General features: G+C 39.5%; 4 protein-coding genes across 12 annotated transcripts; 3 read left to right on the top strand and 1 right to left on the bottom strand.

Annotated features, from left to right (window-relative positions):
• The first annotated feature begins 2,167 nt into the window (after positions 1 to 2,167).
• On the top strand, positions 2,168 to 5,060 carry NPF (neuropeptide F). Of its 2 annotated transcripts, XM_070207059.1 has the most exons (4): positions 2,168 to 2,218; positions 3,245 to 3,603; positions 4,490 to 4,788; positions 4,856 to 5,060. In XM_070207059.1, exons 3-4 carry the CDS (start codon positions 4,501 to 4,503, stop codon positions 4,886 to 4,888), a joined length of 321 nt encoding a protein of 106 aa, XP_070063160.1. In that variant the 5' UTR covers positions 2,168 to 2,218; positions 3,245 to 3,603; positions 4,490 to 4,500; the 3' UTR covers positions 4,889 to 5,060. The 2 variants fall into 2 exon arrangements, with proteins under 2 accessions (XP_070063160.1, XP_002054350.1); XM_002054314.4 differs by lacking the exon at positions 2,168 to 2,218 and having other exon boundaries at positions 3,161 to 3,603.
• A 103-nt stretch (positions 5,061 to 5,163) lies between these two features.
• LOC6630376 (ATP synthase mitochondrial F1 complex assembly factor 1) lies at positions 5,164 to 6,163 on the bottom strand. The gene is made up of 2 exons (XM_002054315.4): positions 5,878 to 6,163; positions 5,164 to 5,807 (listed from the first exon to the last, which is right to left on the bottom strand). The coding sequence occupies exons 1-2, from the start codon at positions 6,117 to 6,119 to the stop codon at positions 5,219 to 5,221; spliced, it is 831 nt and encodes a 276-aa protein (XP_002054351.2). The 5' UTR covers positions 6,120 to 6,163; the 3' UTR covers positions 5,164 to 5,218.
• A 683-nt stretch (positions 6,164 to 6,846) lies between these two features.
• Positions 6,847 to 8,981, top strand: LOC6630377 (fatty acyl-CoA reductase wat). The gene is made up of 5 exons (XM_002054316.4): positions 6,847 to 6,962; positions 7,099 to 7,211; positions 7,269 to 7,779; positions 7,838 to 8,552; positions 8,680 to 8,981. Exons 1-5 carry the CDS (start codon positions 6,887 to 6,889, stop codon positions 8,768 to 8,770), a joined length of 1,506 nt encoding a protein of 501 aa, XP_002054352.2. The 5' UTR covers positions 6,847 to 6,886; the 3' UTR covers positions 8,771 to 8,981.
• Positions 8,982 to 9,242: 261 nt separating this feature from the next.
• On the top strand, positions 9,243 to 21,963 carry Fas1 (fasciclin 1). 8 transcript variants are annotated; one of them, XM_015172184.3, is made up of 16 exons: positions 9,243 to 9,334; positions 10,002 to 10,265; positions 13,260 to 13,298; positions 15,362 to 15,491; positions 15,550 to 15,719; positions 15,799 to 16,029; positions 16,102 to 16,270; positions 16,336 to 16,496; positions 18,993 to 19,001; positions 19,491 to 19,645; positions 19,702 to 19,792; positions 19,853 to 20,073; positions 20,131 to 20,293; positions 20,374 to 20,521; positions 20,685 to 20,720; positions 20,895 to 21,963. In XM_015172184.3, the coding sequence occupies exons 2-16, from the start codon at positions 10,146 to 10,148 to the stop codon at positions 21,098 to 21,100; spliced, it is 2,049 nt and encodes a 682-aa protein (XP_015027670.1). In that variant the 5' UTR covers positions 9,243 to 9,334; positions 10,002 to 10,145; the 3' UTR covers positions 21,101 to 21,963. The 8 variants fall into 8 exon arrangements, with proteins under 8 accessions (XP_015027670.1, XP_015027666.1, XP_015027663.1 ...); XM_015172180.3 differs by lacking the exon at positions 18,993 to 19,001 and adding an exon at positions 18,045 to 18,053; XM_015172177.3 differs by lacking the exons at positions 13,260 to 13,298; positions 20,685 to 20,720 and adding an exon at positions 18,045 to 18,053 and having other exon boundaries at positions 9,244 to 9,334.
• Positions 21,964 to 22,138: the final 175 nt, after the last annotated feature.

Genomic DNA, 22,138 nt, shown 5'->3' with positions numbered 1-22,138 from the left:
GTTCGCCTATGTGTATTATTTTGTTGTTGTTCTAGCTGGGCCGCTGTCGCTGTCGCGTTGTGAATGTGGCTGTGGTACGCCATTTTAAAGATCACTTAGCCGCCTCAACGTTGTTTTACATTTAATAGCACAAATGACTCTATTTAATCCCTAATAAGCACGCACACGTGCCCCGCAGCTTTAGAACATGTATATTCATAAAACAATCGCATTTGAAACCAATTTCTGGGAGCGCAGGGCGCCCGGGGCTGGTACTTAGCAGAAAATAACTATTAAGTAGCAATGCGGATAATTATCAATCTGATCGATTTAGATCGTGGCCAATAGCCAGGTCACGTGTTCGATGCGGCCGTTCGACGGAACGCTGCGCTAAAAGCGTCTAGCCATTAGGTGGATATTGTGTTCAACGCAACAAAACTAGTTGGCAACGGCTTCTGGCAGGTCGGTCCATTAAGCACAAAGTGACCTGAGCGTTAGCCGAACCTTAAACTAAACTAAACTCTAATTCCACGTAAAGATCGCGTGTTTCTAATGTTCTCATTTGTGTACTTAATTATTATTGCGTACATTTGACAGCGCGTTTTCGTTTTTTTTTTTTATTTTTTTTAATTTTATATTTTTATAGACATTGTCTTATGTTCTGGCGTTAAATTTCGTCTGGACTTTAAGTGTAGCTTGAGCTCACGCGAAATTTAACTCAAGCTTAAATGTCCAGTCATTGGGTCCCACTAACTAGCAGTTGTCATGTTGTAAACTGTTAATTGTTGTTATTTATAGCAAGTCACACCATAATTATGGCATATTAACAACGCCCAAACGGCTAAAGTGCTTTTTAATGCTTTGGAAAGCCCTCCAACCCAAAGAGCTTTCCATGACGCTTTGAGCTTTGGCCAAGGATGTGCTTTGTACCCTTATCGGGAAAATATATTGCACGTACTCTGACTCACAAAGCAAGCAATACGTTAGCGGAAAACTATTATCACTCAATGTTTGTACTTGGTAAAAGGCAAATAATTAGAAAGCACAACAATGTTAATCTTTTAATACACTTAAGAGCATTCAAAGAAACCTCTAGATCATCAATATTTATACTTCGCATGCGGCGAATAGTTAGAAATGCATTATAAACTATGTCAAAATGACTGAAAGGTATTGCAGGAACCAAGGTATTGGAAGGTGTCATTGGCAAAGCATAACAAAACATTAAAAACGAATTATTTATATTTTTAATTATATATCTTATATTCAAACTGCTGAGACAAAGCGTAAGTTAATTTATTCTTTTCGCATGCTAAAGTTGAAGATGTGAAGATGTGCATCAGCAATGCCCCATTTTGCAGGCAAATTAAAGTTTATTAGAATTATGAAAAAAAAAAAATAATTGTTTAACTATTAATCTTTATCACAGTTCCTTCCTCTAAAGATTTTCTCTAGTTTTCCCCGAGTCACAATTAGAATTGTTTACAAATGTACATTCCAATTAAATATTAATTTTAAAGCTGTACGACTTCAACACCTATTAAGAAGCGATTAAGTATTATATTTGTATATATTAGCAGATGCACAACAGAGTATCAAAATTGTCGCTAAATCAGCTTGAGCGGCGATTTTCAAGAATATTAAAGCAAGAGTTAGTTGTTAAATTTAAATAAACATCCTCTTCGCTGCTTGGCTATGGGAATAAGTGAATCATGTAAGCGTTTAGATAAATGTGTGAGCATTTTCTAGAAGAAAACGATTTAACGACGAAATTATATTAATCAAATTGCTTAGTATAATTTGCTTAAGTGCTAGGCTCAAAAAAAAAAATAGGAAACCTTTTACCAATTCATCGAATGGAAATATCACGCGATGCGTGTGTTTTCTTCTTAACAAGGGAAACCCCATTTGCATGCTGCTATAAATTATAACTGTATATGCTAGGTACAATTTTTTTGTACCCAAACTACGGATTGTTAGATCGGCTACTCAAGTTGTAATGCATTCATTGCCCTCACTGTGATGCCATAAATAGTCGCGCTGACATTTTAACACTTGAAAGGTGAGAAAGACGAGAAAAGAGCACAGTACAATTAGCTGCATATAAAGCGTCAATTGGACATCCTTGAACCTAACTAGCACAAGGCATGACTTGGGCAATCAGTGTGTGAAGCACTTAAAGCTAGGGATTCCCCTCGTTACAACAGCGTCACTTGTTGTCAATGCCAACAAACAAGAAGTAAGAGCATAGAACAGTGAGCATATGTAAATTGACGGAAACTTTAACTATGAAGTTAGCCCCCTTCCCAAAGCTAGCAATTACTTTCGACACAGCTTGAGGGCATGTGCTATATTATTATATAGGTAAAGGTCAGTCAGGAGCCTTTCTCAACTTAATAATACAGGAAAAAAAAGTTTTCTTTAACTGCAGCTTGTTGATCTGTGCTCAACTCTAAAACTAACAATAAGGAACAAGCAAGGCGGTGAACCAATTAAATTTAAATATGATACGCTGTCGGTCAGTTCTAATGAATATTTAACGAGCTTAATTGCATTTGGTGCACTTTGAAAACAGTTTATCTTTATTCATATATTATATTGAATAGCAACACCAACAAGAGCATAAAAAACCAACTATATTAATAGTCGTACTGTGTATGCTACTTGACAATTAGCCGGGTCATTTAAAGTTAAGTTTATAATAATAAGCATTTAGAAAAGTCATCGTGGCTATGACGACAGACTGTTGTATTCAGATGCGGACAACGCGGCGTATTCGTAATGCATGTTACGTATACGCACTTAACCAGAAGTCAAAGATTATAGAACTGCATTCGTTGTCGAGGCAACAGCACGAATGACTCCAAATTACAGAGCAATTCAGTGGCACGCCGATAAATAATATATTTATATATGTATGTTATGTATAGATATAATTTACTTGTGGCCGTAACGGCGTCAACTGTGCCTCAAATCACAGCCAGCAAAGCCAGGCGCCAATTAAAAAATAATCAAATAATTCTAATTAATGATAGTGTCCAGTGGGCTGGCATTTGCATATCGAAACATTCAGGTGGGGACAGCAGGCGCTAATCCTTCGCATCGCATTTTGTCATTAATATCTAGCAGCATTTTGCGATATCTCGTTAGACAACTGTCAGTATTCGTATTCGTTAGCGTTGGCGTTATTGACGGGACTGTTTCCGTTCCAGCTGGTCCAAAACTTTACCTACATAATTAGCTTGCATATGAATTTATTTTTGAGGCTTCGCCGCTGCCAAGCAACGCTGAGCGGGTGCCCGGGGCAAGTTATCCTGCAGCTGTATCTAGGTCATGGTGCGTACGACGGGTTCGACTATAAATGCCTGTTGCTGCGCTGATTCGTTTACCATTTACCTTCGGTCGTTGGTTCCACCCGCTGCCTGTTGTTGACTAGCTCCTGAGCTCACCAATTGCTTCCATACAACACACCGTTGACCTATTGCCACTTGTTCGGCAGTTTCCGGTCATCATTCATAATTCTGCATTCGAGGCATCAGGTACTTGTTGCGCCACTGGACAACGTTGCACGCAACAGACGATTGCAAATTTAATTATCCACTTGTCAATACTCACCAGTTAAAGGTAAGCACCGAAAATATATATATATATATATTTTTTTTTTAATAAATAATTTATTTATTGCTTGTTGCAAAATGTATTTAATGAATTTATTATAATTAACAACGATAATTAGCAGCAAATGTGTGTTAAGGTATAGTTTAGTTTTCTCCAGTGCTGCGTTCTGTTTTGTGCAAAATGTTCAGTACAAATTATATATATTAGCTGGGAAGAGTTCGCAATATTGTATTATGCCCATATAAAGTTGTTAATTGGCTCATTAAAATTTACATAGATATAAGTCAAATTACGAAACAATGAGTTCTCGTTTTGCTCGCGTATTACAAAAAAAAAACATATATTCGTGTTGCATAGCTGCTGAGTGTGCCAGAAAATTGAGATAATCATGACGGAGTTGCCCTAACTATAATAACTAATTTGTTCAATTAAACTATAGCTTTCTTCGGGCAATTAGTGATTTACGTCAGATGCATTTGATTGCAATACGTAGGAACTAGTACATAAACGAAGCGATAATTGTATGGCCAATGCAAATTATTAGATATCCACTGGATACAAATACCCATGGCCCTGGGCAGACCCGTAAATGGGTTACTAATGAGCCAGTATACGGCTATCGAGTCCAGAAAATGTGAGCTTATAACTAGATACTCAGTAACTACTAGTTAGTTACGCAAATCACAATATAACAATTAGCAATTGGCTTTAATTCCCAAGATTTGATCTTAGTTTGAAGCGAATAAATGCGATTATATGGCTATAAAGCAATATATGCAAGCACACTTTTACTATTAACCAAATATACAAAAATATTGAATAAAATTTCAATTAGGCTTAGCACTCAAACATCAATCAATTTTTTTCCATCCACCTACTCTTCAATCCGCAGGTAATCGCATCATGTCCCAAACAATGCGCTGCACTTTGGTTGTCTGCGTGGCACTGGCTCTCTTTGCCGCTGGCTGCAACGTGGAGGCATCCAAGGCGCGGCCGCCGCGCAACAATGAGATCAGCACCATGGCGGATGCATTAAAGTATCTGCAGGACCTCGACGTCTACTATGGCGACAGAGCACGCGTGAGATTTGGAAAGCGCGGCTCTGTAATGCAGGCAATTCGCAATCGAGTACTTGAAAATGGCATCAACAGCTACAATAATGAAAATATCAATGACAACGGCGGTGAATTGGTATGTGAATATCCAATAGATTAGTTAAAACAGGGCCAGAAATTAAGTATGCAAATCTCCATTGTAGATACACGTCGCTGGTGAAGATGAAATGTTTTAATGATTGAGCGAAGAGAGAGTATAAGGTTTAGGATCTTGTTGCATCAGTTTGGAGCAATAGTTTAAATGTATACAACAATTTCTGGTAGCAAAAATACCAAAAAATACTTAAAATATGAATGTTAAATTAAACTTAAATGTTCATTGCAAAATACCCATGAATATATGGTAAATGTTGCTGTTTTCTTCATCATCAATGGCTTTAACAGTTGGCAAACAGCTGGGCTTTCAATTTACAATGTCGAACCAAGACAATTTAAAATTTTCTGTTCTTCATTCGTTTCGATTTAGTTTTAGTTTAATCAATCTTAAGATAGAACTTGATTTAAGCTTAAACCAGTTGTATGTTTTCAACTTCCTTTATGAGATCCATGTGCTTGAACTCATCTGGACGTTTGGTGAATGTCTCTAGCAATTTTAACTTATTCTCGTCTGTCTTATAGTAAAACATTTGCAGCTCATTCGCCAAACACTGCGCCTCCTGTGCAGTTAGAACCTTTGTGTCGTATTCGCCACGCATTAGTATGATTCCTTTGTCCTGCATCTCGGTGTAATGGACCAGTGTAAGGCATTCGGGTGCATTCTCATGATGCACCTGATAGGCCAGCAGCGGAGTAAAATGAACCGAGTTTGCGGCAAACTGCATCAGGATGAACTCAAAGCCCTCACTGCGTGGCAGTGGCAACAAAAAGATGGGATGCTCCTTAGCTCGTCCAATAAGTGTCTCGTATTGGGCCTTTGTCAGAGTGGCAGCTAGAACATCCTTGGTTTTATGGTATTCGATCCAGATTTGCGATATCTCCTCGGCGTTCTTATCAGCAATCAGCTCCATCTTCATGATGTCGGTCAGCTTCTTGTGGGGCAATTCAGCTTGTTCCGCGGCCAACTTTTCTTTGGGATGCAATAGCTCCGAGTAAGATCTTAATGGATGGATTTTCCACATTCAGAATCAGATTATGCTACTTATTATAATATGCTACTTTGGCTCACCTAGCCTGACTTTTTCCGTCAACGATGGGATTCATAACGCGCTCAATGCGATCCAAGAACTCTTCGGCCGATGTTTGTTGCATTTTGGCTATCTTGTCAGCATACTTGAAGTAGTAGGGATTGGTTTCTTTCAGCTGTTCAATTACCTCTTTAGCACGGCTTGACGACGTCATGGCTATGCTGCGCATAAATATTTGAGGATTTCTTGGGAAAATGCGTAAAAATTTACGAGCGCATTCCATTCCGAAACTAATCGAATCCAGAGAAGTTACACAACACACAGCTGTCAAACAGCTGAGTTTTCATTCAGTGTTGAGAAGTACCTTGCAGTCAACAGCGTGCTTTGCACACAGACAAATCTGTTCCTGCTTTCGAAGAATCGATGATTTTTGCAGTATTATTTACTTGAAATGCTAGTTAACAGCGTAGTTTAATTGAAACTGTTAGATACTCCTACGGTAAGCGTTTATTTTTAGATGGCGGTTTTTTTTTTCGTATTTGGAAATGTGCGCTTTCAGTATTTTTTCTGTATAGTAACTATTAGATGGTATGGTCACCTTTGTCATTAAACCTTTTATTAAAGCGGTTTATAAAAATAACGTTTGAAAAACCGTTAACAGCAGATTGATTCAAAATATGATAACAACAATGATAACCCAACGGGAAATGCTTGAAAATTTACTTTTCCTTTTTGTAAGTGGAATAATATATGGCAACGTTAGGCAGGTGCCCCTATATGACGCGACTTCCTATATACATGTATTAGTATTTGAATAACAAGAAAATAAGTACGTAATTTCTATATGTAGATTTGTGAGTGCCGATTGTGTGCACTGGACATGCCCTCATTCGCATATTCACATTAAAATTCAATGGGTTACGTTATTTTAAGTTTATACAGTCTTAGTGGAAGGTACTATATACGTTTTTATATAAAAGGCATGACCACGAAAAATGTATTTTAGTCGTCGAGCAATTCCCTTGACTGGAAAACTTTCTTTATAACAAAATGGATTCTAAAATTACCACGTTTTATAAAAATAAGACAGTTTTCCTAACCGGTGGGAGTGGATTTTTAGGAAGAAGTATGTGAACGTATATAAAATGCATTTTTTCCGAACCGGTTAAAGATAAAACTATATTTTTTGATTTTCAATGATAAACGTGATAGTTTCTGAACAATTTATAATTCAACGTGTATGATATTGCCTTGTATTTCAGTGATCATTGAAAAACTGTTGCGAGCAACAGAAGTGAAACGTATATATATTCTAATAAGGTCCAAACGTGGACAGGAAATCAAGAGTCGCATGTCCGACTTTAGCAGCAATTATGTAAGTTGACTGCGATCGGAGAGATATTTTAAGCGTAACTCAATACTCCTTTAAAAGCTGTTTAGGGAAGTGCTCAAATCAAATGCCAACTACTTGGAGAGGGTATCACCCATAGCCGGTGACTGTGAACTGCCAGATTTGGGATTGAGCGAGGCAGACAGAAAAATGCTCGCGGAGGAGGTGGAAGTGGTGATACATGGTGCAGCCACGGTCAACTTTGTGGAGCTACTTAGCATCGCATTGAGCATCAACACACGCGCCACTCGCCTAATTGTGCAGCTGGCCAAGGAGATGCGCCGACTGGAGGCAATTGTCCATGTGTCCACGGCGTTTTCAAATTGCGTGACTGAGCACATCAAGGAGTCCTTCTATCCAGAGCTATTGACCTGCACAGCTGACGAGGTTTTGGCGCTGAAGGATCAGCTGAGCAACAAGCTGATAGACAAAATGACACCGGCGTTGCTCGGCGAATTTCCCAATACGTACACCTTTACCAAGGCGATGGCGGAACAGGTGGTGCAAAAGGAGGGACGCGATCTACCGATATGCATATTTCGACCAGGCATGAGTACGTGTTGTTGGCGACTAAAGTTTCTTTAATACAGTTTTTGTTTCCTCGGCTTAAGTTCTTCCCAGCATTAGGGAGCCCTCCAAAGGATGGATTGATAACCTCTATGGACCCATTTCAATTGTATATGGCTGTGCACTTGGCGTTGTTCGCGTCATGATATTAAACAAAGAAGCCCGATGCAATATTGTGCCGGTTGACTTTTGTGCGAATTTAATTCTTGCCTCCGCCTGGCAAACATCTGTGGAAACTGCCAAGCGCCAGTTACCTGCACCAGATCCACCTATTTACAATTTTGTTCCGACCGATAAGAATCCACTATTTTGGAAGACATTCACAGGCACAATAGAAAATCAAAGATACGTTTTTCCATTAAACCAAATGTTATGGTATCCGTTCCTTATTTGTACGCCCAGCTTATGGGTCTTCAAGATCTTGTCTGCCTTTTATCACAATCTGCCTGCGTTCTTCATCGATATAGGATTACGCCTCAAGGGTCAGAAGCCACGAATGAAATCAATCTACAAAAAAGTACACGATGGCATCAACAGATTATTCCCATTCGTTATCTCTAGCTGGAGCTTTGAGATGACCAATTCTAGTCGGCTATTAGAATGCATGTCTCCACAGGATCGAAAAATCTATGATTTTGATATGAATAGTATTGATTGGGTAGATTATTTGACCTCTGCCGCGGCTGGCATCCGTGTCTTCCTCTTGAAGGAAAACTTAACTGAGGAATCCTTACAAGCCGCACAGAAGCTTTGTAAACGGTAGGCTGACAAATTATTTTATCGTAAAGAAACAGATATGATACGATTTCTAACGTTTTAACGATTCTTAAATATTATCCCTTCAGCGATTAGTTAATGCTAAATTACACATTGTTATCTTTTGCAGGCTCTCAATACTCAATGGACTTGCACATCTTGTTGCCTTTAGCATTCCTGTTGCCATTATATGGTGGGTACTAAGCTTAACCTACTTATAGTTGAGTAAAAATTAGAAACTAAATTGTTGTTTAGGATTTTTCTGTGTTAAATAAATTCATGGTTTTGCAATGGAAATATATTTTAATCAAATTCTATTGGCAATCAATTCCAAAGTGCAAGACGTGCAATTAAATCCAGGTGTTGCCATAATTGTTAAGTGGATTATTTAAGAAAAGATACGAATAAAAGAATATATTTATTTTAACTGTAGATATTGTTATTTATATGGTTTTTTCAGTAGTTATTTGGATCAGTTTGCCTATAACTACATATAGTTAAATTTTGTTATAAATTGCCTTTTGTCGTTATATGATTTACATTTAAATCTGGCAACTATCGCTTTGGTATTAATTTATCGATTGTGCTATTGTTAACAGCTCACAATGAGCACAACAGTGAAATAACAGCATTCGTCGTAGACATATTTTGTATCTGTTATGGGTGCGCTCTCTTCAAAACCTGTTCTCGGCTTAGTTGCAATAAAACGTTGAAGCGTGGTGTACGTTAGTGTCTCGGTATTGTTTGAATGTATTGACTGCTGTGGTGGCTTCAGTGGGACTCTGGTACTGCTAAAAATCGTGCATTGCTGCTGCGCTTAGTATAGATTTTTTGCTACTGCTCCAAATATACATATGTATGTACGAAAGAAGTACAAAATAAGTGGAGTAAGCGCAAATATTAAAGAACTAGCTCATTCGCTATTAATTTGCCAATATACTATAATACAGGAGAGCAAAAAAGTCGGGTCATTTACAAATACCAAAGTGTTACGCGGCAGGCAACAATTGCCCGAAGGCGTGTTGCATAATTTAGTTAGTGCCCACTGCAGAGGCGTGGCTTGGCTTGGTTTGGCTCTTTCTAAGAACTTCTCCTTGAGCTGTTGAAACGAGAGCCACGAATGGCAGCAGAAAGGGCAAAACAAAAACAATATATAATAAGCGCAGCTTAGCTTTGTCTCTTGTTTTTATGGTCTGCTTCTTGGGCGGCTGTTATGCTTTTCATGTGACATAACGGTATTTGTGTGTGCAAGGGTGTATATGTGAGCAACAATGTATAGCCAAGCTAGCGCTTGTTTTTAATAGCTGACGCTAACACAGATTTGACTCATCGCAGCAGTGCATCCCATTTAAGTTCGTGCGTGTGTGTGTGTGTGTGTGTCAGGGGGACGGCTTAGCTGCCATTGATTATATACCAATTTATATGCATGTGTTTCTTGCCCTTAAATTGCAGATAGTTGTCGCATAAAGGCGCGTTTGCAAATACAGTAACAAATACTGCCAACCCTCAAAAGTCGCTGTCGAAGCCGCCGCCGCCGTCGTCGTCGCTGCTGCTGTTGCGTCGTTACAGCAAAAACAAGTGCGCGAGTGTTGTAAAATGTTTGTGAGCTGTGAAACGAGCGCATTAGCGGCGCTGCTGCTGCTCTGCTGCTGCACAATGCATGCAGCTGCCGCTGATTTGGTGGACAAATTGCGGGACGATTCCGAACTTTCGCAGGTGAGTCTTAACACACATACAAAAAAGCAAAGTAAATATTCTGCCCAAAATAGAAAACACATGTATTTAGGTGCTTAGCCAGCTGTTTCTTAGCCGTAATTAAAGTTGTTTACACACACACACACACACACTTGTACACTTACTCATACATAGCTGTTAGCCAACACACATGCATTCATATTTTGGTCAAGCCAGTCGGCAAATGTCCTTGGAACGAAAATCCTTGTGCAGAAAGTTGACAAACGGAAAGAGAAGCAAGTGCGACAGCGAGAGAGAGAGAGAGAGTGGGAAAGGGAGTGGGAGAGATACACCCGCACAGGTATTCGTCTGTTTCAGCAGCTGCCTGCTTCTTCTTTCGCGTCCTTGACCTTTAACATTTGCACTTATTGTTGCTGTTGCTGTTGAAAAATCGATGATGGCCAAAACCCTTTTCAGCCGCAGCACGGTCCAAAGTCCAAATGCGGCCACATTCGGTATGCATGCTGAGCCCATTATATAAAATAAACTAAGATATAGGAAAAACAGAAAAATAAATTATGCAAAAGCAGCCGCACAACCAAGCGGGCGCAGTACAAAGCCGGCCGTTGCCGTTGCCGTCGACCGAGCATAACAGTTTTCTACCTACATGTTTATGTTTGCCTTTTTGCACCTTCAAACAGCGCCACGCACACACACACACACACTCGCACACAAACACGCAGACATATGGGCAACACATAAAAGTGTAAAAAGCCAGAAGCCATTAAAGGTTGCCAGCCTAAAACAACAACAACAACAATAACAACAGCTGTCCGTCTGTCTGTCGTTCTACTCTGTTAAGCATTTAATGCCCAAAAATAGTTGTTAGCCAGCGAGCATTTTAAAAATCCAGAAGAAAAAAAAAATTTCACAATTGAAAAGAAAGCGTGCGAGCTGCTAACTGCGAACTACCTCACCTGTAAATGTCGCCACAATGAAAAGATATATGCAGTACCTTTGCCGTTACCTGCAGAGATACTTTCTGTATACACTGTACATACTGTATTCGTATGTATGCGTACCAAACTAGTGCAGATTGTGGCAACAGCAAAGCTACAGCTACAGCCAAACAGAGCGTGTTCACGAGTGGCATCAACGTGTTGCGAGTAGGATTCTCTGCATCCACAATAGACTAAGCAAATGTGTATATATTTGTCTTTTCTACTATCTGAGAAATGTCTTTTCTGCTAATCCGCGCTCAAGACTTTTGCTTTCAAGTGAACGGTTCACTATACCGAGTGCGCACTGTATTTGAAAAACAAACAAAAACTTGCATGCGCTTTTTCATAAAATGTTCCGAATATATTCATTATGTGCAAAACTCATTACAGTCTGATGGTTTATATAGATGAATAGGCGTACCCCATGTATAGGGTACGTAGCTGGGGTCAAATTTTGTATACAAGATTTAAACAGCAAAATTTTAAATGGCATAAAAAAAACATTTGAGTCATAGATAATCTGTTACAAAAAGCACTGAAGCCCCGTTGGGCTATTAATTTTACTCGGAATTAATATTTCGTTCAATGTGATAATTATAAAATGAATATTCCCAATATTCTATCTGAACTCTGGCTTTCTTTTCTTTTAGTTTAGTTTACGCACACATTTCTTGAATGAAATATTTCTTTTTGCAGTCTCTTTCAATCATATTCCCAAATGTTAGCACTCAGTTAGTTTGAATTTCTTGTACACAATTTGAAAAAATGATTCAAACAATGTTGAAGCACTCTTTCGAATCCACATATAGGCCTATTGTAATAACTACAAATTATGTTGTATTCCTCGAGTGAATTTTCCAGCGAAACCCATTAACCTAAGGATGAGCAGTCGATTGTGTGTGTGGAAGAGGGCATCTGTAGATCGAATACCCGACCCCACGCCCAGCAAATGCTGCTGGCAGCGTGCGGTCGTTGTACGGCTGACCTCCTGCGCTGACCCTAAACTTCCTGTTGGCAGTGCAGCTTGTGACGTTGCGACGTCATCTTCTGTGTCGCTATGCATTGCATTTATATTTATCATTTTAATTTTTAACCTTTGACTGAGGACAGAGCCGACGGCTCAGGCTTGGCTGGGGCACGCTTGCGGCGTGTGTGTGGGCGGCGTACACTCAATAGCTCTGAACGACCTAGGCACACACAAACACACACACACGCACACACACTTGTACATACATCAACTGGACCATCAACGCGAGCATCGCATTCAATTAAATTTAATTTAAGATTACAATACTTATACAATCCATGCCGCGACGCGTGATATGTAGCGGCTGGCAGCGTTATGTGAGCCTCGTGCTCTACGAATAAAAATACGTAAAACTATTCCAAAGCGTTGAACGTGAATGAGCGGCTGACCTTAATGGACGCCTATGGAAACGCGCATACATTTGTACAATTACTTAAAGATCTCGCAAGATGCATTTGAGATCCATTGCGAACGTTAAACTGGCATGCGATGCGGCCTCCCTCGTCAGTCTGTGCCACTCTTCCCCCGATCTTTCAACACCAATTAAGACACAACTCGAGAGGGTTGCTGCAATTATACCAAAAACTTTGCCATGCGCATACAATGTACCATATATGTACATATGCATAATTTGTACCAATTACATTCGGGAACTCTCACACCCGCAATGCTGCAGCTAATCAATGATGAGATCAAGTGCTGCGCAGGAAGCTGGTCAGGCTAGCCGGCTGCTCTTTTCTGCGTTTCGGATCCCCGTCCAAGTGTAGCAATTACTCCATTAGCTGCCGAAATGTACTCCCTCATGTGACACGCCCCATTCAATGATAACGTACTCACAGATACACACACCCGAAAACACATATGCATACAGCCCTCGTACTCGTAGCTTGTTTTGTTCCCTGTCTAGTACAAATTAAATAAATTTTGGCTAAAAAGCACAAAATATGTGAGTTGCAAACAAAATTTGAACTGCCAGCGGTTCTCTGTCTCTCTCTCTCTCTCTTTCAGAACACTGCCAAATCCTTCAGGCGCCTTATGCCAGTAAGGGTAAGCTGCAACAACAACAAAAATAGCAACAAGAAATGTTATCTTAAAAATTGTTACATGAAAAACCGTTACATGTTTTTTGCCTTAATTTCGTTAATAAATTTCAAACAAGGGTTGTGTGTTCTGAGTGGGCGTCATCCCACCCCCCCCCATGAGGGTTGGCAATGACCAACGCTGTGGCTGCATTAGCCGAATTTGTTTGCACCGCCGTCTGGCTCTCTGAGTCATGATGCCCTTGACTCTAGCCGGGACAGGCGCAGGGTGCACACCAATATCAGACTCTGCCTCTGTCCCGGACAGGGTTCAATGGCACTGCGCGCTGCGCATGAAAATCGAATGCATTTTGAAACAGCAAAGTTTTGACCGAGGGGTGTTTCCTTTCAGCGCCCTCGCTTCATTTAAGAAAAGTTTGCATTGTGTGTGCCACGCTCTTCGCATTGTTTGTCAATGGGAGTTGGTAATGAATTACAGTTGACAGTTTGCACTTATGCAAAGCAAGCATCGCACACTCTCCCCTGGGAGCAATGACTATGCGAAGACAGCTCATCTGGCAGGATTATATCTATGAAACCCATTAAGTTTGATCTGCCTACCATTTGGTAATGTTCATATTTATGTAAATATATAATTGCAAGTGAATTGCCTCGCTGCTCACAGCAGAGTCTTTAATCAGACACATTATCAGAATCTTTGTAACAGTCATGGCGCTCTTTCGTTTCGTTAGTTATGTTAACATGAGTATGCAATGTCTTTATGTTATAAAAAGTTGTTTTTTTTTAAATATATTTACAGTTGTTACTATAACTTAAAGTTACAACTCATCTTTTCCCTATAAAGCACTGATAACTTTATTCTCTTCGCTTCAGAAAATTTTCGATTGCAATCGATTAGTTTGTATACGCGGTAGTCCGTCGAAGATGTTAGCTTTCTGAAAATAGAATAGACGATTTAAATATATAAAAGGACTTAAGTTCATTTAAAAGTAACTTTTCTGTTGTTAAATAGAAAATATGTTCTTAGCGATTAGCCTTAAGCTCGCATCGTAAATGCAGAGTGCTAAGGAATGAGACCTTGTCCCTTGGTAGCCAGCCGCAACTGGCCGCAGTTCACTTAACCAATAAGCACATTCTCTGGCACCAATCCACCGGCAAGCAGTAAGATAAACGAAAGCATTTAGAAAGTGAAATGGAAACCAACCAACAAAATAGCGACGATAACGTTGCAGGACGATAACGACAGCGACAACTGGCGTCTCCAATTACTAAAAAGTCCTTTGATGGTGCTGCCCAAACTAGGATACGTGCAGTGGGAAGAGAACCAAGCAGCCCTTAAAATAAAATTGACGTGACTCACTAGCTACGCCAGGACGAGAAACAGCAAAAATAGGTACAACGTGAGAAACGAAAAAAGGTGCGGGAGTATACACACACACACACACACACACATTCATGCACAAGCACCTAAAGAGAGACGGTCAATTTGAAAAAAAGTGAGCTACGTTTGTGGCACCACTCATAAAGCTGGCTGAGAATGTGCAGCGGGGCGTGTCGACGGCGATGGTGGTGATGGTGCTGGTGGTGCCACATTGGGAAGCCGCAAAGTGTGCGGTCGCATGTGTCGCCAGGCAGGTGGTAGCTAGCCCAAAGGGTCAGCGTCTGTTATGTAGGGTAGCTGCACTTGGAAAATGCAGTACCATGTGCCATTGCCAGTGTCCTGATAGGCATCAAGCTCTCAGTAATGACACACACAATTTAAGTGCACGTATTCGGTATTCGAAATGGGCGCAAGGCAACAAACCCGCCCTATGGACTGCTCCTGACGCTGCTTACGTAATTGGTTCAATAAACCTTTCTCAGCCCGAGCGGGCTGTGCTCTGTTTTAGCAGTTGTTTGACGTTGCCATGGATTTGCAAGTAGAATTGGCCCACAGGTCGTTAGTTTGCCAAATGGCAAACGCTCCCCCATGCATGGTTTTGTTTGGTTCGATATTTACGTGCATGCAATACACTGTCCAACAAAGTTTTGCAAGTATTCTAAGACATGTCCTATCGTTTGTGCTTACAGTTCTATAGTCTGTTGGAGCAGAATCCTGTTGCCAATTCGACGCTCTCGCTGCGCTCCTGCACTATCTTTGTGCCCACCAATGAAGCCTTCCAGCGCCACAAGGGACCCACACATGTCCTCTATCACATCAGTAAGTACTCTGATTCATGCGAATTATTTAATTAAAATGCATTCTCTCCCACGCTCAGCCACCGCGGCGTTCAGCAAAGATCAACTGGAAAAGACCGTGTCATCGGACATGAACGGCAATCCTCCGCTGTACATCACAAAGAGCCGCAATGGTGACATCTACGTGAACAATGCGCGCATCATACCCTCACTCAGCGTCGAGCTGACCGATCGCGAGGGCAAGCGACAGGTCAGTGATGAATCTTTCAATTGAATATTTATACAATTGATATTATTAACTGTGCCATTATATTTAATTTGCTGTGTAGGTCATGCACATTATCGACGAGGTGCTAGATCCACTCACTGCGCTGCCAACTGCCAAGACAGAAATAAACAATCTCGATGCACTTCAATTTATACAAAAGGCTGATCAGCTGAACGTGGGCGACAACAAACTGCGCACCTATCGCTCCCAGGTTACGCTAATGAAGAAGGAATCGCTCTATCAGGCGCCTGGGGCACACACCTTTCTGTTGCCCGTCGATGAGGGCTTCAAGGTGGGTTTAGCCTTAATAGTTTTCATCCTTCGATCAAATGTTTATTTCTATATTTGTTTTGATTCCACGCAGCTCTCGACCCGCAGCAGTTTGGTAGATGGCAAGGTCATCGATGGTCATGTTATACCAAACACTGTCATTTTCACTGCCGCCTCGCAACATGACGAACCCAAGACTTCCGCTGCCTTCGAGGATCAGCTCAAGGTCACAGTGAGCTTCTTCAAGCAGAAGGACGGCAAAAGTGAGATCTATAATTGCAGCGTTCAACATACAATTACTCAATATTTGTTCAACTTCCTCTTGCAGTGTATGTCAAGTCCAATACAATTATTGGCGATGCTAAGCATCCTCAGGGTGTGGTCCTGGCCGAGATTGTCAAGGCCAATATACCTGTGAAAAACGGTGTGATCCATTTGATCCATCGTCCGCTCATGATCATCGATACGACTGTCACCCAATTCCTACAGGTAGGTGGGCGTAGCACCCAGTCTTAGATACAAAACAGAGATACGTACACCCACACACATAGTAATATTTAGTCAGTGGCCTTGACTGGTGATAAGGCTTGGCATTTTGATTGGCTCGGCACGCAGCACCGGGTCGCTGGGCTTGCCAGCTGCCTCAGCAAATGCTTACACCCACACACACACACACACACACACACACACACACACACACACACACACCCACCCACACATATATACATGCAAACATACAAAGAAAACACACACATCACAAAGCTTTGCATTTAGCTGAGCTGCGCTCGACAGGAACAAGTGATGCGCGTCTGCTTGAGGGACCCCGATTTCCAGCGTTCTTCTATATGCAAAGTCAAAACAAAAGTATCAAATAGCACCATAAACTTGACATTGACAGTAGACACACACATACATATATGCATACAAATGTATTATATGTATGTATGTATGCAGATCATAAAGCGACGCTTGATCTCAAAAACTCAATAGTTACACTTTGCCAAAAACGAAAACCCCAAGTCTGATTCTACATAGAACTGAATTTGCATAGATCTTTTATGAGAGATCTTGAGATTAGTGTAAGGTTTGTTGGTGCCGTCGAGCACTCCAGATTTTGCACGTAATGTTAACTAGTTCGGTTTCATGTAAAATCAAAAGCAAAATTTTATTTTAAAATAATTTTTAAAATATAAATTTTATTTTAAAAAAATTTTGGGTGTAATGTAAGTATTGCCAAAATTCAATCAAAAACAAAAAGAAAAACGCAATGTATTTAATGTAAATTTATCTTTAAAAACCAAATTTCAATATTTTCTATCTTGCAACACCAACAAACAATCATGAGCTGCAATTTCCAAGGCTCTAATTGGCACAACTATCAAAACGATATTCCACAGAAATGCTTCACTTTCAAACTGCAGCTCAATGCGCTCCCGACTCCGACTTTGTGGCAGTCGCAAGCAAATCGCTTAAATTAGACACACATTATTGGCTTACTGAATGAAAAATTATGAAAATTCTTGAAGCATTGCTTGCACTGGCGCACTTCAAAAACTTCATTCACTATTCCTCCATATTTCCCGATCGAGTGCATTGGTGAACCACGCCCAGTCCATGTAAAATGTCGCAAATGTCTTAAGCATACCTCCATTCGAAGCTTCACATCTCAGCTCTCAGCTCGCCCGATCGTTCGCTCAGTCGGCATGCTTTGAACGTAATTTTAAGTGTTACTCTAGCTGTAGACGCATCTCGTCCATGGCTGATCGCAGACATACATCCGACCTACATAATACATTATATATGTTGTTGTGCATTGAAAATCAGCTCAAAGCTCGGCTCATCTGACTGTTTACATTTTCAACATTTCTGACTGTTTGTTTAGCATTTTGTTGTAATTCGCGCTTTTGCCATTATCGGTTTACTGACCGTTTGATCTATATTCTGTTTCTCGTACATGCAAATATCGCTCACAAAATGAAACTTGATTCGATATAAACTGAAAATCCCCACAATTGACAAACAATACGTAAAATACAGTCGTTCAAGGTAAACAATTCTTATTGAAGTTAGTTATATCTGTACAGTAAACAATTCGTGCCCTTGTATATACAAATGAATAGTCTAAAGTTTAGTTAGTATTTCGGTTCACATTTGTTGTCGAATTTATTACATTTATTTGTATGCCTGCATGTTTCCTAGGCATGTTCTATAGACTTGTTTTATATACTTTTCAAAACACCAGTTAGTTTTACTTTGATGATATTTTTATTATAAAGAGAAAAACAGACTTCATTTATTATTATTGATGTAGCTTCAATTGTCTCGATAACTGACAGCTTTCGATTGGATCTCAAAAGCCGCTGGTGCAACACAGTTAAAATGTTGCAAGTGCTTAAAATTTGATCAGCTGTTTTGAGCTTAATTGTTTATAAAAACAGATAGTCTCGTCTAAAATTATATATCTTATTTTCATTTGTTGAGTTCTTCCTTTTGTGACTGCATGTCGAAATGTGAACTTATTCTGATATACAATTCGTTTTGGTTTTGATCAATTGCTTTTAGTTCTTTAATTTTTGAATTTTTCTGTAAGCTTAGTTAATTTAAGGGGCCTTCACCTCATTTATTATCGTCTCTTAGCATTTGTGTGCACGCTACTGAAATTTAAAGTTGTTGAATTGTTTTGCATAACTAAAAAAGTTTTTTTAAGTCAAAAGCTGTGCTTGCCAAATCCAAATTTCAATATAAATACTCGTTAAGCAACTATTCAACTCCGCAAAAGAAACCAAAGTAAATAAACTCTATTTCCCTACTACTTTATTTCAAACATTTTTCCAACTCGGTGGCGGAACTTGCACACTGCGCGGAACCTGAAATAATACTCGTAAACGAATACGACACAAACCATACACAATTTCTATGATATATGCTCAATATTTTAAAATGAATATGCATTTTTAACGTTGTACACCGATTTAACCGAATTAGTTTCTGAACGTAAGTAATTGTATAACACAACCAATTCTCAAACTCAACATTCATCAGCTTGCCCCTGAACCTCATCCACTGAACACAATAATCGCCACCTGGGCCCACATTCCATTCTTATTGCTTTATTTTTTATGCCCAGAGATTATTAGAAATCACCTCTTGATTTAATCATATAGAAATGAATCAGCGACAATCGCTGAGATTAGCCAGCTCTACTAGACGAATCGCTTTCCGCATTTACTTTTCAGTTATAAACATGATTTCCAAATCAATTGGCGCTCACTTCTTTTGTTAAGATTTTAAAAACATAATAAATGTTGTGGATATATCTAAAATGTATAACTGTTTGATGTTCGTACACTCCATAAAAATAAACATACTATAATCCAAACATATATCGCTTGAGCGCCCTACTCCCAATTTATTAACTTAATAGTTTTGAGTTATTTATGACACAAAAATATATATCCCTAAACAATCGCTTCTATTTTAAAGGATAACGGCGAGAATGGAGCACTGCGCAAATTCTACGAGGTGATCATGGACGCCGGTGGCGCAGTGCTGGAAGGCATCAACAATCTGTCTGAAGTGACCATTTTGGCACCCAGCAATGAGGCTTGGAACATATCTTCCATTGACAATATTATTAGGTAAACTCGCGATTATCCGGCTAAGATGAAATCTCTAACAAAACTGTTGTTTACAGGGATCGCAAGAAGATGACCGATATTCTGAATATGCACATCATCAAGGATCGCTTGAATGTCGAGAAGATCAGACAGAAAAATGCTAATATGGTATGATCTGATTTAAAAATATTTTAAAATCACATTTCAAGTTACTTTATTCACTTCTAGATTGCTCAGGTGCCAACGGTGAATAATAGAACGTTCCTTTACTTTAATATCAACGGCGACGATGCTGATGCTGTGATCACTGTTGAAGGTGGTGGCGTTAACGCCACAGTGCTGCAGGCTGATGTGGCACAAACCAATGGCTATGTGCATATCATTGACCGTGTGCTAGGCGTGCCGCATACTACTGTGCTGGGCAAGCTGGAAACCGATCCCATGATGAGGTAACACCTATTTCTAAACAGTTTTCTTTTGTTGCTAATGCCTTTGGCTTTTAACAGCGATACCTACAAGATGGGCGAGTTCTCGCACTTTAACGATCAGCTGAACAATACCCAACGCCGATACACGTTCTTTGTGCCCCGCGACAAGGGTTGGCAGAAGACTGAACTGGATTATCCCTCGGCGCACAAGAAGCTCTTCATGCGTGACTTCGCCTACCATGTAAACAGATACTCATTTCGTACAAAGCCTTCTATTACTTATATTTCTGTCTCTTTTTCTGTATTTCTCTTACATAACAGTCCAAGTACATTTTGGAACGCCATCTGGTCCTTGCGGATCATGTGTTTACCATGAAAGATCTTGCGCAAATGTCACTTACCACAGACAACGTGGTGCTGCCCACACTCCGTGATTCACTCAAAGTGAAGGTCGAGGAGGAGGCTGGACGTAAGTTATACTAAGTTGTAGCCACTTAGGGCACTCAAAAAGCTTTTTATTTCGATTCGATGCTATCGGTACCATTATCTGTACTAACTTTTGCTGTTTCTCTTCGACTTTACCAAAATCTCATGCTTTGTATTTAACAAAAACAAAACAATATATGTAAAAGATCTACATGATGAGTATGCTAGTCACGAATGGACTGGTGAGTGCTGCCGTTTGTCAACCCATTGCACAAACAACCCACTACAGCCATCAAAACTTGCCTCATTTCATGCAAAACATAAATCTCACCGTGTGCTCCATAGCATATCACCTTAGATCTTTACTGGGAAAGCTAAACGAAATCTCTTATTAATCGCTTACAATCTCATTTCAGGATATGTGCTCGTGTGGAATTATAAGAAGATCAATGTTTATCGGCCAGATGTTGAGTGCACCAATGGCATTATACATGTCATCGACTATCCGCTCCTGGAGGAGAAAGACATTGTTGTGAGCGGAGGTAGCTATTTGCCAGAATCAAGCATTTGCATCATGTTGGCCAACCTCATAATGATAACAATAGCAAAGTTCTTGAACTAAACGCATTTATTCACAATGTAAAAATCCAAGCAAAAACAAAATCCAAATAAGAAACAATAACAAAACAATCGTGAACAAAACAATTAAACAACAAACAAACAGCAACCAAATCAACAACAACAACAACAAGACAATTCGAAAATCAAACGATACCAAACTAATATAAACGAATATCACATATGTATAGCACATGTTGTTATACTTGCATACCTACATACAAACATGCATTCTATATATGATGAGCTGTATTATATGTGTCACAAGGAGCACGCCTCACAAAACCAGGGCACGCTCACTAGCCACATCTTCATAAAAAACACACACAGTCATAAAGACTCCTCGCCGGATTGGCTTTAACCTTTGGCAGAGTGTCATCTGAACTCTTATGTACATTATAAGAATTGAACTCGATATACCCCCTATCAAGGCCTTATGTATTATATGAAATATATAACTATTCTTAATTAACATTTATGCTTATGTTCGATATACATTTATATATATATATTTTGTATGATTTAAGTTCATTTTAAAGTCTCTGCTCGCTAAATTTTAAGTTTTATTTCATATTCACATAATCATGTTAATTTGTTTGATTTTAATTGTACATTTTTTTTGTCAATTTGTTTAAGTTTATGTCTAATTTATGATTTGTAAAATGAGTTAACTTATGTAAGAAGAATGCGAATCTCATTGTACATGTCGAAGCAGAAGCAATAAGCGCATCACACATTCTCATTGTCATACAGACTACAAATATACACTATATAAATACATAACATGTAACAAAACGATAATCATGGCAACCTTTTAAACAGTGTGAAATTTTATAATAAACCCAAAAATAAACATTTTTAATTTAATTTATGATATAATACCAATATTTTAAATTTTAAGCTAGCATCCATGTCTATCTAGGTTTAATTGTATGCCTAAAATATAAACTAGAAATGAGAAATATCATACATAGATTAGAAGCCATCCTGCACTTGTGTATGTAGTTGTTAGCTCTGCTATGCATGTGCCCCCAGACACGCG

The sequence above is a fragment of the Drosophila virilis genome, chromosome 2, assembly GCF_030788295.1.
Source record: "Drosophila virilis strain 15010-1051.87 chromosome 2, Dvir_AGI_RSII-ME, whole genome shotgun sequence".
In the NCBI taxonomy this organism is placed as follows: Eukaryota; Metazoa; Arthropoda; class Insecta; order Diptera; family Drosophilidae; genus Drosophila; species Drosophila virilis.
This window is presented reverse-complemented; position numbering and strand designations above follow the sequence as displayed.